Source organism: Esox lucius, chromosome 14, assembly GCF_011004845.1.
Source record: "Esox lucius isolate fEsoLuc1 chromosome 14, fEsoLuc1.pri, whole genome shotgun sequence".
NCBI classification, from domain to species: domain Eukaryota; kingdom Metazoa; phylum Chordata; class Actinopteri; order Esociformes; family Esocidae; genus Esox; species Esox lucius.
The window spans coordinates 1,542,501-1,558,254 of NC_047582.1; the positions used below are offsets into that span (position 1 = coordinate 1,542,501).

The following is a 15,754-nucleotide window of genomic DNA, read 5'->3' on the forward strand; positions in this document are numbered from 1 at the left end:
GTGTCAGGATTTTGGTCCGGCGGTCTGGACACTACAAGGTGGACGAGTCCTTTGGCCTTACGGATAGTAGTGACTGCTTTGGTGTGAGACACACCGGTCATCAGCTCCTCATTCACCTGTGGACAGATGTGGTAAACCTATGAGCTGCGTTTGTGTTTAGTTGCGTAAAACCTTTTCAAACGGAGTGAAACTGACTAGACTTTCCAAAAAGTGGGGAAATGTTTGCTTCATTCCAGGGCCTTTTGACCACAAGGCTGCTTTCAGCTATACAAAAACACGTGTTTAAAGATCCCTACTTGGTGGCCAACAGATGTTGTTGCATTAACAAATAACAGAGTTGAGAAAACTCACTTTAAGCAGTCGATCTCCCACTTGTAGCCTTCCTGTAGTGTCTGCTATGCCTCCAGGGGTAATGGACTTGACAAAGATGCCCCTTTCGCCTCCGATGACGGAGAAGCCAAGCCCTCCTGCTGCAGGCTTTTCCAGGTCCAACAGAATGATCTCCTCCTGAGGGCAAAATGAAACAATCCTTTCAATTCAAGTCAACTCAATCAATCCCAGAGGGGATCTATATCACGAGAACATTTGTTTGCAACTGGACAAACATATTGTTAGTACCATGTCAAATAAATTTCCATATAAACAAGTGGTTACAGTTACGTTACAAAATCTCAAACAAAGTAGGGCAATGTTATTACCTCTAAAGGACATACAGCGGAAAAGGCTTCTGTTTCTCTGTGATCAGCCCTGTGAAGATAACCTGCGACAACAGTAATATGTTCAACACCAACGGTACATCCCACTCCTGTGCCCCTCATGAGATACTGTACATCGACAAAAATTCAGCAAGCAGGTCTGTAGTGAATTACTCAACATTATACAATAAAATGCAGAAAATTGTTCCACAAACAGACACAGTGAATGAATTGGACAACACGACCTTACAGATCATTTCCATGTATTTACCGTTCATGCTGGTGGACACTTTAGGGTTGATGTTGTTGTTAAGAAATGAAATACTCTTCTGTCCTGGATAAACCGGTTTTCCATCCCTGAAGGGCAAAGAAAGACATTAGATCGACTTATGTGGAGATGGAGATCTATTGGTTGGTTTCATCTTACTCAGAAACCAATGAACCAAGACATATTTCACAAGAGTTCAGTAGGTGACAGCAAAGCCAGAGATTGGGACTCATTGAAGGGTAAATGCACATTATAGTTTGATGAATATAGTCTACGCAAAGAATATGCTAAATTATCATACTTTGTATCAGTGACATACCAACCTGCAAACACGCAGGTGTACAGTGCCGGACTGAGAATCAAGAGTTTTTATTTTACCTGGTGGCCTTAATAGTGAGGTTTCGGAGGGAGATCTCCAGCAGCCTGCAGCACTCATTGAGGGTCAGGTCCAGAGTGGGAGCTCCATTGATATAATGGACCAGGTCTAAGGGTCTCAGACTGCCCTCCAGCAGTGCTGCTGAGCCTGGGAGGATCTCCTTTATGAACAGTACCCCATAGACACTGCCTCTGCCCCCGTCCAACACCAGCCCTGCAAGAAAATATATTATAACATACAGCTTTATGAACAGCACCATGTACACGCAGTCTCTTGCCCAATCCAACAACAGCCCTGCAAGGAAAATATAATAACACAAAGCTTAATAAACAAAACCCTATACAAACTGTCACTGCTCACGTCACAACACCAGCCCTGCATGGAAAATGTTTTTACAATATCTTACTATGCAAACTGAATTAAAGCGTTTCTCAAAGGTCAAGTCCGGCTATGTCCTACCTTTTAGTGGTATTCTCCCATTTGGTGCTTTAACACTAGAACCGCCAGGCCTTTTTGACCCCTAGTAACTGCCAGAGCCAAACACCATTTGGTGTCATTATGAAATGAATCGTCCCTATTAGCATGGACCTTCTCCGCAGCATCACCATCCAGCCAGAGCATCAGTTCATCTACTCAGTCGTTATCAAACTATATAGAATAGTCTTAAAAATAATGAATTACAGAATTTGTTTGTTTTAAATGGTTAATGAATTAGAAAAATATTTGTATTGAAGGTCTCATCATACTAAAAAAAATACCCAAAAAAAGAATACGTAGAAAAAGAAGAGGTCTGAAATAAATAGGCTGTGAACGGCATGTCTTTCCAAGTCTCTCCTGGGGGTTGTAGTGAGGTTATTGGGTTTATTTCAACACCAATTTATAGCTCTAGTCTCCTAGATTATTGGCATATAAGATCCTATAGGTGACATGAATAAGTTATCGAAAAACAGAGTTATTAGAAAAAGACAAAATATTGTTGGAATTTCGTTTTGTGAATTATTATTTAAATTAATACATTTGTAGAATATTAGTCTTCTGTAAAATAAGCAGAGAAAATTCAAAGAGAGACGACAGGATGTGTTGGCGATTTAGTTTCTCTTTCCCTCCTAAAATAATGTTGATTTACATTTTTGATTAACATTTGATGAATTAGCCTACACAATAAGATGAATATCCTATTGAAAAACGGTAACCCATGTGATAAGTAGCCTGTATCATTTGTATTATGTTTCAATAACAGCCTAATTAGGTATTCATTTATCTGGGAGTATCGCGCCTTCATCCATTGGCGTCATAGATTCAGTGAGGGGTGATTAGTGCCTGGGTACCATTTGAGTACCAACGCTAAGTGGTGTGGGCTGTTGGTGGATTATGTCGGAAAACAGGGTAAAAAAACAACAAAATAGTCTTCAAATCCTTTTCTGTTCGTCAGTTTAGAATTCCGACAACAGAACAATGTAATACACGCCTATTTAGGAAAAGTCATGGAAGGAGGAGGGTAGCTTTCAAAATGGCAGTTTTATTTTAATTACAAACTCAAACGCCAATTGGCATAGGCATTTGACGGTTCTAGTGTTAAGTGCACAACTTGGAACTTCTGAAACAAAAGCTGCTGCCACAAGTAACAGCCAGACTGTGACAGCTTTTTTATGGTCTAAAAAATACAACAAATTCCAGGCAATGTTGTTAAACAGCATCCTATGGTGTGCCTCATTTTTCGACCCCAGGGCATGTGACAAGCTGTGTTTACAATGATAATAATCTTTGGTTGATAAAACAAAACCAAAACAGTGGCATTTTAAACAGTCAGCAGGTTCAAAAACTAAGTGACATAAACCGGTAGCCAATTCACAGATTGATCTATCACTTACCCAGTGTTTCGTCATGGCACTGGAAGGAGATGTCAGGAAGTAAGTGGGCGTCTATGGGGGGCTTGGGGGCTTCAAGCACCCTCCCCACCATCAGATCCACCACCCGGGGAGCAGCTCTCACCAGGTTCACCACCTCAGTATGCCCCATGTTGGACACGTCAATGTTGTTTACCTGGAGGATGACCAAATGTTTCTAAGCAGATGTGCTGGGAATGTTGTGAAGCATTTCAGCTTAACGCTTACATCCATTTTCAGGACATATGTATTTATATAGATTTTTGAAAATTAATACTTGGAAATGGCTCATGCGCAGATAATTTCAACGTTGAAACCTTAAATATTAGCATATCTTCCTCTGATGTTTGTAGACAATGTAAATGTAAATAAACCTTGCATTGCCTCAAAATCTGGTTTAAACTATATACTTCGATATCATTGGATGGTCAGTCCTTGCATCCATAGATCTGTCTACAAATATCAAAGGAGTTAATGTAATTCCCAGTTTATAAACAACACCGTTTATAAATCGCACCATTAATTTTATAACTTTGCAAGTATATAAACTTAATAGCCCTCTGACCGGACATCAGTTTCTTGGCTTTCTCACCTATTGATGCCACCCACATTGCAGAGTTGATCACCAGATCTAAAGCCTCCACCTGCTCATTGCATCCCATGCCTACATCTCTGGTCGAGGCCTGCCTACCTTCTCTGTGCCCCCTAGTGGTGAATATTTTGGATTGTTCTCTGCTGACTGGCAATATTCCTCCCTCACTCAAAATGGCTTCAATCACACCCACCCTTAAGAAAACAGGACTGGACCCCCCTAACCTTAGCAACTATAGATCCATTTCCAATCTCCTGTTCCTAGCAAAATTCCTGGAGTGGGCAGCAGATACCCAACTACAGTGTCACATGACAAACCACAACCTGTATGAACTTTTCCAATCGGGGTTCTGAGCTAAGCACAGCACTGAGTCTGTCAAAGTCATCAATTATCTCCTTATTGGGGCGGATGCTCGCAACTTCAATATTCTCATATTTTTTGATATTTCTGCTGTCTTTGACACTGTCTGCAACACCATTCTTCTTGTGACGAATAATGTGAACAATTCAATTGAAAAACAAACTGAAATCTTTACCGAGGGGAAAAAATTTAAAATAAAAATACAATAACCTGGTTGCATACCCTTAAACTAATACTTTGTTGAAGCACCTTTTGATTTTATTACAGCACTCAGTCTTTTTGGGTAGGAGTTTATTAGCATGGCACATCTTAACGGGGCGATATTTGCCCACTCTTCTTTGCAAAAGCACTCCAAATCAGTCAGATTGCGAGGACATCTATGCACAGCCCTCTTCAGATAACCCCACAGATTGGATTCAATTGGATTCAAGTCTGGGCTGTGGCTGGGCCATTCCAAAACGTTAATCTTCTTCTGGTGAAGCCATGATTTTGTGGATTTGGATGTGTGTATACGTACATTGTACATTAATATTGAACATCTGCCATAGGGTGCTACCAAAATTAATATTTAAAAATAAATTACGGTACACTCCCTAACTTTTTTGAGGAAGATCGCTTTAAATTCAGGGCCATTTCATAAAATTACTACAATATTTCTGCTTATTGTTTCTACCTGGTAGTTAACTGCACCTGTGATGTCTCAGGTCTGACAGAGTCACTGGTTAGAAGGACAGGATGGCAAATATTATTGAGACCCACCTAGATTCACACTCAACAGCCCACGAGGTGAATATGGTCCACAGTTACAGCTGCATACTGTTTGGTCCGGAAATAATTGGACACTGACACAAGATTTGTTATTTAGGCTGTTTGCCAAAATATATTAAAGTGACTGTTAAATAAATAATATGGGCTTAAAGCGCAGTAAATAATATGAACCAAAAAATTTGCTAACCAAACATTTTTTACAACCATGCAATTATTCAACTCGGCTGTAATTAGCGTTCTTAGCATCGTCAAAATTTAGAATGGAAACTAATCGTCCCACCATAGCAAAGCTGCATTGCAAGCAGAAGACTACTCAAACACTTCAAACTACATTTAATAATCTGTCACGGTAGGTTTGGTTCAATCCAAACCAGCACTAGCAAACTATTTCTTACAGCCACTCACACAGCTGTGTGCTTCAGCGATGATATCGGGTGGGAGTGAACTTAAACTTCCAGAAGCTACGCAAGGTGAGAGTCTCTCTAGCTGGCTCAATATAACGAATATCGTCGGTGGAAAATGCAGCGATTGTAAAAGAAAGGATACAAGGGACCTGGGAGAGGAGACTAGGTGTTTCACTCGTAACCCTATCTTAATCCAAACAAGTAACACTTCATTCTACCATTGACATAAGATTTAGTTAGACATACAGGTATATTGACTCTTGAAAAGAATACTTAAGTGGATTTATAAAATAAATCATATACATTTGGTGTCTACCATTGTCTGAATAGCTTTGTTGACATCAACTGAACAGAAAAGCTAAGCTTTGAGCTAAAAGAAGGAGTGTTGACTCTCCAAGTCAACATTTGTGCACCAAAAACAATGGACCAGATGGTAGGTTTACATTCAAGGGGTTTAGCACATTAGCTCAGTTCAGATACACATGATTGAATGAATAGAAATTATACACTTTTTGGATGTTGCTCATCTTACTATAGATGATGCAAAAGTATCAACAGGCCTAAACAGTACATTTTGGATGTACAATCATGTTATGAAACTTAGAAACATAGTTGGCCAAAATGCGTTCATCAGATAAATTCCTGCCTGATCGGTCATTTTATAATGGACATTCGGTGGACATTCATATTCGCCCGTCAAAACTAACAATTTTTTTATTGTGGTTAGAACTGTAAAAATTCAATAGTGTCTATGAAAAGTGTGCCATGACAACAAAAGTGGTATATTCTGACTCGGGGGAGGATGGGCTACAATCTACGGCTTTTCGTTTTTAGAAAATGTATTACAATTCTTGCCGGACCGCGTAAGCAGTGTAAGCGGAGTTCGTATCTCCTCGCAGGTGAAGCAATGTACGCATTTTGAATTATTCCATATAGATAAAAACTTCGCTGGCTAAAACCGTTAGTATTTACGTTATAGTAAGCCTGAAATAAAACAGTTAACGGTTATATTGTGACTGTTTCTGGTGGATTTTCAAAGTATGCATCCGTACATGCGTTTTGGATCAGGACAGACAAACACATTTGCTGCCATAACATACAGTAGTTATGTTATAGTAAGTAAAGTAACTGAAAATGTTTACGGTTATATTGTAACTGTTTCTGGATGGAAAAGTTCATCTTCACTCTCGCTAGCAATTGCTCAATCCTTGTGATTATTCATAGGAAGTTAGTAGATACTAGTAAGCCTATTACTGGCTAATAAGCTGTTAAAACGGCCAGATAGCAAAAGCAATAAAGTTCATAGTTGCTATGGTGGAGGTAAACTTTATAAGAAAAATGAGTCAGTTAAACACACCCTCAATGGGGTCTAGCAACTGCTGAAACGTGTAATGCCATGGTGTGGTGGTTAAAGACAGTGCCTCTCATGTGGAAGACCTGTTCTAATCTATTGAGAGCAATGACATTTATTCATCATTTCTGGTAGATTCCACAATTCTCTCATCTTTTCACTTGATGAAAATGTTAGTTATTGTTGCCTTTATTGATAGTTACTGTATAAATGTAATTCATGAATTAAAGAAAAAGGTATGTTGTTTTGCCATGAAAGAAAGAAATATGTTCTTATGCCATGAAATGAAATAGCTTTGGCAGACTCGCTAGCAATTTCTCAATTCTTATGACTATTCCAGTAAGTTAGTAGATACCGGTAAAGCTAATTACTGGCTAATACGCTGTTAAAACGGCATACAGTGGATATAAAAAGTCTACAGGGGCTGGTCATATAATTAGAATATCATCAAAAGGTTGATTTATGTCAGTAATTCCATTCAAAAAGTGAAAGTTGTATATTATATTCATTCATTACACACAGACGCATATATTTCAAATGTTTATTTCTTTTAATTGTGATGATTATAACTGACAACTAATGAAAATCCCAAATTCAGTATCTCAGAAAATTTGAATATTGTGAAAAGGTTCAATATTGAAGACACCTGGTGCCACACTCTAATCAGCAAATTAACTCAAAACACCTGCAAAGGCCTTTAAATGGTCTCTCAGTCTAGTTCTGTAGGCTACACAATCATGGGGAAGACTGCTGACTTGACAGCTGTCCAAAAGACTACCATTGACACCTTGCACAAGGAGGGCAAGACACAAAAGCTGAAACCCATGTCTTGCATACGTCTGTGCGTGGTGGTTCTTGAAGCACTGACTCCAGCTGCAGTCCACTCTTTGTGAATCTCCCCCACATTTTTGAATGGGTTTTGTTTCACAATCCTCTCCAGGGTGCGGTTATCCCTATTGCTTGTACACTTTTTTCTACCACATCTTTTCCTTCCCTTCGCATCTCTATTAATGTGCTTGGACACAGAGCTCTGTGAACAGCCAGCCTTTTTAGCAACGACCTTTTGTGTCTTGCCCTCCTGGTGCAAGGTGTCAATGGTCGACTTTTGGACAGCTGTCAAGTCAGCAGTCTTCCCCATGATTGTGTAGCCTACAGAACTAGACTGAGAGACCATTTAAAGGCCTTTGCAGGTGTTTTGAGTTAATTAGCTGATTAGAGTGTGGCACCAGGTGTCTTCAATATTGAACCTTTTCACAATATTCAAATTTTCTGAGATACTGAATTTGGGGTTTTCATTAGTTGTCAGTTATAATCATCACAATTAAAAGAAATAAACACTTGAAATATATGCGTCTGTGTGGAATGAATATATACATTATAAAAGTTTCACTTTTTGAATGGAATTACTGAAATAAATCAACCTTTTGATGATATTCTAATTATATGACCAGCACCTGTACACAGCCCTGTTAAAATGGCAGGTTTTTGTGATGTAAAAGAATGAGAACAAGATAAATCATGTCAGAACCTTTTCCACTTTTAATGTGACCTATTTTTCTAAGGCTAAAATCAAAATGGTTAATACATTTTCTAAAAACAAAAAGCTGTAGATTGTAGCCTATCCTCCCTAAGTCAGAATATAGCACTTTTGTTGAAAAAGCAAGACAAATTGATAACGTTACCTCGCTCCTGATCGGCTATGTCCAGCAAAGTATAGCAACCTAGATTACTGCTTGAATTAAAACAGAAAGATAGCACTTTTTCCTATAAAAAGATTGGGACAATGGGTATGGACTCGACAACATAAAAAATAACTACAGTCTACAAGAGACATTCCAAAAACGTCCTCAACAAATTTATTTGAAAGGGGTAACTTTTCAATAAATAACAACTAGGCATTTGTCTTGCTAGGTTGGATTGCTTTGATGCTAAATGTAGTTTTTAGTATGCCTGATGTTTTTTTCTTTTTAAGCATAAAAATAAAGCACTTAATTGCCCCGTGTATGGAATATGCCAACCCAATAAATAGCCATGCCTTGTTTGCTAATGTTAGGTAGCTACTTACTATTTTGAGAGCTGACCATTGGGTCCCTCTGACCTAGAATGTCTTTTCCAGTTAATTTTGGGAATGTAAAAAAAAAAGTCTCTAGCACCCCAAGAGTTATGAAGGGGGCGAAATCCAGATGATCAACCACACATCTTGGAACGAGTTCAGCTTCAGGGACTGGGTCATTCATGGTCTCCAGCATTGGAATCAATAGTTCCCATTCGTTAAAACAAAAGCATTCCATTTCAGTTGGCATTAGAATCCACGATCCACAGCTACACCACCATACTCCGAATATTCTGGGCAAGGGTTGGGGATTAACTGTTTTACCATCTCCCCCATCATCAGCTGCTGTTCTAGCCTCTACTCGGGATGATTATTTTCCATTCATGAATTTGGACGATGCCAAGAAAGCTAATTACAGCCAGGGACAGAGCTGAATAATGGATGGTTGTACAAAATTATTCTATGTCCATTCTGGACTAATTTGAGGGTATTTACATCCAAATTGGACGAAGGATTTAGGAATTACAGCTCTTTAAGATGTAGCCCCCTCATTTCAAGGGACCAAAAGAAATTGGACAATTAACTCAAGCTGTTCCATGGACAGGTGTGGGCTATTCCTTCGTTATATCTTCATCAATTAAGCAGGTAAAAGGTCTGGAGTTGATTCCAGATGTGGCATTCGCATTTGGAAGCTGTTGCTGTGAACCCACAACATGCGGTCAAAGGAGCTCTGAATGCAAGTGAAACAGGCCATCCTTTGACAGGAGGAACATTTGGAGTGTCCAGATATTTCTGGACCTAACTGTTGGTACCTATACAGGCCCTTCAGATTAGCACCGATTCAGAGTTTGGGTTTCGGGAGGGGTAGGGAGTTATTTAGGGTCGGCGGGGTATACCATTATCATTCGATCTCCGGGTCTCAGACGGCCGTCTCCCTTGGCGGGGTCCTGGATGATGTCGTGAATGTAGCAGCCCAGGTCATTCCCTTTGGTCAGAGTGAACCCCAGGCTTCCTTTGTCAGACTTTACCAAAGACACTTTCAGCTCCACGTCCTGGGAGAAACGGCACACCAATATATCAATCAAATACAGATACAATACATACAGATAGTGATTACATAACTGCATAAACCAAAAGGATCACACCCTTTAAACCCATGAGAGGTAGCTCCGAAACATTCCTTCTATCGTCTTTAGGAGAGAGTCAAGATGGGGGTATTTGATAATCTATAATGTTTTTATTTGTACTCTTCATAGTTGAGAAATATAAGAAAGGCATCTAGATCTCTGTCCGCGGCCCCACGGACGGAGTGCGTGATGTACATTTCTATAAATATCCACAACGGTAATCACTAGAATCGTACGGTTTTCTTTACTTAATATCTAGACATTCTAACAAAGCGATCCATGTATACTGTGTTCCTATGGGGATCAAAGCCTGCGTGAGGCAAAAGTAGAGTTGCACCAAAATTTGACAAAGCTGACTGAGCCATAGTGTACAGTTCTATAAATATCCAGAACGGAACTGAAATAACTAGAATTGTACTTAACTAATATCCAGACATTCTAACAAAGTGATCCGTACATAGTTTGTGTTCCCATAGGGATCACAGCCCGTGTGAGGCAAAAATAGAGGTGCGCCACAACTGGCCACCATTACACATGTCATGTAATGGGGAATTCAACTTATCCTTTGTTTATAGGTCTAATCTAGAAACAGCGTTTCTACTATGTCATAACGCCTGGAAACATGACCTTTACGACGATGGAATGATAGGAAGTCTTAGGGGTCATGTTTACTTGGAGAGGACCAAAATGGCGCACCCCATAGCCACTGCTCAATTGGGGATTACCAATGTAGTTTTCGTTTTGTTTATGCAAAACAGCTGTTTGTTTTAAACCCAAAACATTTAAAAACATATTTGAATGTAACCAACAGGCTAAAGGAAGGGGATTCCATCCAGGAAAACATTTTACCAGGCAACGACAATGACCATACAGCTCATACAGGTGACAGGTGTGTGTAGACCCATCCGGATAACAAGTAGATTGCCATTTCTGATATATACCACTCTATTACATTGTTAGTATTATAAATATGATATAAAAATACTATGGGAATGTTGTTTGGTTTTTTGAAAACCAAATAATATTTTTGGTATCTTACTGATTTTATAACAAGACCAACTACAACTGCGCTACCGGTCCTCTGCTGGCCGTTTGGTGTAATTACAGCAAAATAATTTGAAGTCAGCATCGATCAAACTTTTGAAATATGGTTTGTATGTTGTTGTTTTTTTACATTGTATTATTCATTTTATTCATTTGTTTAAGCCTAAAACACTGTAATATGACAGTAAAGAGGCATATCAGAATAAGCCATTAAAACTAAACGTCATTATGGTTTACATTTCTTTTATCATACCATATCGCAGGAATGTTCTCCGTAGGACATTGTTTTTGCCTTTCCAACACATACATTTTCTAAATAGTGTCTCAGAAGTCTGTTTTTATTTGTTTATATTGTAGCTGAGAGTGTAGTGATTACATAGATATACAAATATTTCATGATACCTGTAACACAAATTAATATAGAATGCAAAATGTCAAGTCATAACATCCGCCTGAGACCATTATGGGTTTTAATGTTTTATTAGAGAGAGACAGTGGAGAAATATTGTGGGGAGAGTTTGTTGCATAGAGAACAGTGAGCCAGATTCGACCTCATGCTACTGTGTAACTACATGCACCACAGGCAGCAGACCAGACAACTGGTACATCAAATTCTTTTTTACTACATATTCTTTATTTTCAGTGGTACATTAAGATTTAACAGACAGTCTTATCCAGAGCAAGTGCGTGCCGTTATTTTATACTGCAGTCTTAGCGTTGCCCTGTTCTTACCGGTACAAAATCATCAGTGTCTTGTCCACTGTCAGGCACAGTGTGGGTGAGGTTGAGTGGCAGAGGGAGCGGAGGAGGCAGGTGCTCAGGGCTGGGGTCTTCAGAAGATAATACCATAGGCTTAGGAGTGGTGTCCAGGTCCAAAACCATCAGAGAGGAGGAAGGGCCCCTAGAGAAAAAAAGGCAATAGAACAAATATTTCGATCAAATATACCCTGGCAGACCTTTCAACACTTGTCACATGGTGCTACATCTTCAAGAGAAGGTATAAGGTGACAAAACTCCCCTTCTCACTAGCTAGCTTGGGCAATGCAAATGGTCAGAATTTTCTGGAAAAGCATAGGAAAGATTTCCTGGTCTTATCTAGCACCTCCAAAAAGCTATTTAATTTTCCAGTTGAAAAGCACCACCTTACTAACAAATCATTGGTTTAAAAAATAAAATAAGAGTGACAACCAATGCAACCCTATTAAAACAAAGAGCAGTGGATCCCCATTCCAAATGACCTGCTACACAACAGAACCTCATTTTGATTAGGACTGGTAAACTGTTTGAGATGGGTTGAGTTCACTTTCAGACAAGATGAGATCACCTTTTAAAAACACTGATTTTGGAGGAGCTTGGTTGGTTTCTGTGCACATTAGAAGAGATGTCTATTATTTTGAGTGACAAAAAGGCAAAGATACATGGCAAAATTAACACTGGTCTTAATAATATATAAGTTTAACCCCTTCACTTACGCATTTATAAATCAAATACAATTCTTATAATTACTATGTTCTAATAATTAACTTAAAAGATTATTTAGAAAACCAGGTGTGTGAATCAGATTATACTTTGATTACGACCTTATGCCAATTAAGGTAATCATATTTAAGGTATTTAAATGCAATCAGTTTAATGCCATAATTTAGTAGTTTATGTAAACACAAACAGTGGGGAGAACAAGTATTCGATACACTGCCGATTTTGCAGGTTTTCCCACTAACAAAGCATGTACAAGTCTGCAGTTTTTATCATAGGTACTCTTCAACTGTGAGTGACGGAATCTAAAACAAAATCCAGAAAATCACATTGTATGATTTTTAAGTAATTAATTTGCATTTTATTGCATGACATTAGTATTTGATACATCAGAAAAGCAGAACTTAATATTTGGTACAGAAACCTTTGTTTGCAATTACAGAGATCATACATTTCCTGTAGTTCTTGACCAGGTTTGCACACACTGCAGCAGGGATTTTGGACCACACCTCCATACAGACCTCCTCCAGATCCTTCAGGTTTCAGGGCTGTGGCTGGGCAATACAGACTTTCAGCTCCCTCCAAAGCATTTCTATTGGGTTCAGGTCTGGAGACTGGCTAGGCCACTCCAGGACCTTGAGATGCTTCTTACTCCTTAGTTGCCCTGGCTGTGTATTTCGGGTTGTTGTCATGCTGGAAGACCCATCCACGACCCATCTTCAGTGCTCTTACTGAGGGAAGGAGGTTGTTGGCCAAGATCTCGCAATACATGGCTCCATCCATCCTCCCCTCAATACGTTGCAGTCGTCCTGTCCCCTTTGCAGAAAAGCATCCCCAAAGAATGATGTTTCCACCTCCATGCTTCACTGTTGGGATGGTGTTCTTGGGGTTGTACTCATCCTTCTTCTTCCTCCAAACACGGCGAGTGGATTTTAGACCAAAAAGCTCAATTTTCATCAGACCACATGACCTTCTCCCATTCCTCCTCTGGATCATCCAGTTGGTCATTGGCAAACTTCAGACGGGCCTGGACATGAGCTGGCTTGAGCAGGGGGACCTTGCGTGCACTGCAGGATTTTAATCCATGATGGCGTAGTGTGTTACTAATGGTTTTCTTTGAGACTGTGGTCCCAGCTCTCTTCAGGTCATTTGACCAGGTCCTGCTGTGTAGTTCTGGGCTGATCCCTCAACTTCCTCATGATCATTGATGCCACACGAGGTGAGATCTTGCATGGAGCCCCAGACCGAGGGAGATTGACCATCATCTTGAACCTCTTCCATTTTCTAATAATTGCGCCAACAGTTGTTGCCTTCTCACCAAGCTGCTTGCCTATTGTCCTGTAGCCCATCCCAGCCTTGTGCAGGTCTACAATTGTATCCCTGATGTCCTTACATAGCTCTCTGGTCTTTTATACAGGTAATGAGTTCAAACAGGTGCAGTTAATAAAGGTAATGAGTGGAGAACAGGAGGTCTTCTTAAAGAAAAACTAACAGGTCTGTGAGAGCCGGAATTCTTACTGGTTGGTGGGTGATCAAATACTTGTCATGCAATAAAAAGCAAATTAATTATTTAAAAATCATACATTGTGATTTTCTGGATTTTGAAGTGTACCTATGAAGTGTACCTATGATAAAAATAACAGACCTCTACATGCTTTGTAAGTAGGAAAACCTGCAAAATTGGCAGTGTATCAAATACTTGTTCTCCCCACTGTATATTGTTCAGAGATGGGGACAAGTCACACATGGTCAAGTCCAAGCAAGTCTCAAGTCTATACCATCAAGTCTCGAGTCAAGTCACAAGTCACAGTTCAGATAAATCAAGCAAGTCAAGTCAAGTCAAGGGTTCACCCTAAGCAAGTCAAGTCGAGTCCTTATAAGTTTCAAGTCAAGTCAAGTCAAGTCACAGTACTAAAGAAATGAACACACACACACTGTCTTCTGTTTCTGACGTGCGCTCGGTGTGAAGCTCGATTTCAAAATCAAATATTTTTCTCCTCCGCGGTACAATTTTTTGGGGGGACGAAGCGGAAGGATCTTGAATCAGCCTGAAGGGGTTGTATTCGCTATAACAACCACCTCGCTATACCTTATCCCCCTTATTACATGGCTACCTACCAAATAAATCTATAATTTCACACAAAATATTGATTTCAAAAGGAATTTATTGATTTAAAAACGATTGTATTGCTTCCTCTAAAGAAAATAGTCTGTTCCGTCTCTGGTTAGAATCCTGCTGCGTCAATTGCAACGCGCTGTTTTTCAAGGCAACGGTCTGTTATCAAGAAATAACACGCATTCTGCACTGGAATTTAGCCAATACATGTAATAAGGGCTAATAATAACAACAACCTTATAAACTAATTATTGTGACTGAAAAACTGCCTAATATGTAATTACGTTGTAATTATTCTTGTCTGTATGAGTAAAAAAAAAAAACTCTTCGAAATGTTTAGGTGCTAATCACATCGGCGCCTCCATGTTAGCCTTTCATACAATAAAGTTAATGCTTTTTAGTTTCCACACGCAGTCCACAAACACTTGAAAATGCCCACATTTAATACAGATATTATAGCCTACGTGTAATAATATACATGCCCGCTCATTTTAAGATGCCCAACAACATTAAAATTCAGGCTATGCCACTGTTATAGTCAAATTTCCTTACATCCATTTACCAGACGTATTCAGTAATGATAATGGTCACATTTCTAACAAGAAAAAAAACCAAACATAATATGCAACCAAGGCCAAATTATGACAAACAAAAGATTAATTAATTACATTAGTAACTTAATCGTAATAGAGTGAAACTGAATATAAAGAGATTACTTTCTTACCTTTCCTTGTGGTTCTTAAAATAACGAATGAAATTTGACGTTGTTGCATATTTTGCATCTGGCAAATCTTTTTTTATTCACACGGTTCAGTTCAAAGTCCTTGTATCCAAACGATACTATTTGTGGAGCTCGACTAACGTTACTGTCTGTCATGTTTTGCGCGGTTTGAATTGTGCAGCGTTAAAGGCACATACGCTGATTAGTGGTGCTGATGTCACAACATGTAAAATAATTTTATTGCTGTTTGTTTATTACAAGTTCAAGTCATTGTCGAGTCTTCCACTTCAAGTCAAGTCAAGTCTCAAGTAACTTATTCTCAAGTCAAAGTCAAGTCAAGTCATTTTCATACTTTAATCAAGCAAGTCACAAGTCCTGAAAATTGTGACTCGAGTCAGACTCGAGTCAAGTCATGTGACTCGAGTCCCCCACCTCTGATATTGTTGATATCATTGTGCATGTAAACATTTAGGGCTATCTATGTAACAGCCTACGCAAGTATGTGATCAACTAAGAT

At 39.2% G+C, this 15,754-nt stretch overlaps 1 protein-coding gene across 7 annotated transcripts in view; it reads right to left on the reverse strand.

The window, feature by feature from the left end:
- ptpn13 (protein tyrosine phosphatase non-receptor type 13) overlaps window positions 1-15,754 on the reverse strand; it is a 151,613-nt gene that overhangs the window by 5,862 nt on the left and 129,997 nt on the right. For all 7 annotated transcript variants that reach the window (XM_034296911.1, XM_034296908.1, XM_034296907.1 and 4 more), the window contains 8 exons: window positions 11,657-11,825; window positions 9,650-9,805; window positions 3,211-3,382; window positions 1,342-1,552; window positions 967-1,052; window positions 699-760; window positions 352-507; window positions 1-116 (listed from right to left, as the gene is read on the reverse strand). The exon at window positions 1-116 is cut by the window's left edge and continues 140 nt beyond it. In XM_034296911.1, coding sequence (XP_034152802.1) covers window positions 1-116; window positions 352-507; window positions 699-760; window positions 967-1,052; window positions 1,342-1,552; window positions 3,211-3,382; window positions 9,650-9,805; window positions 11,657-11,825 — 1,128 coding nt within the window. The remainder of the gene's footprint in view (window positions 117-351; window positions 508-698; window positions 761-966; window positions 1,053-1,341; window positions 1,553-3,210; window positions 3,383-9,649; window positions 9,806-11,656; window positions 11,826-15,754) is intronic.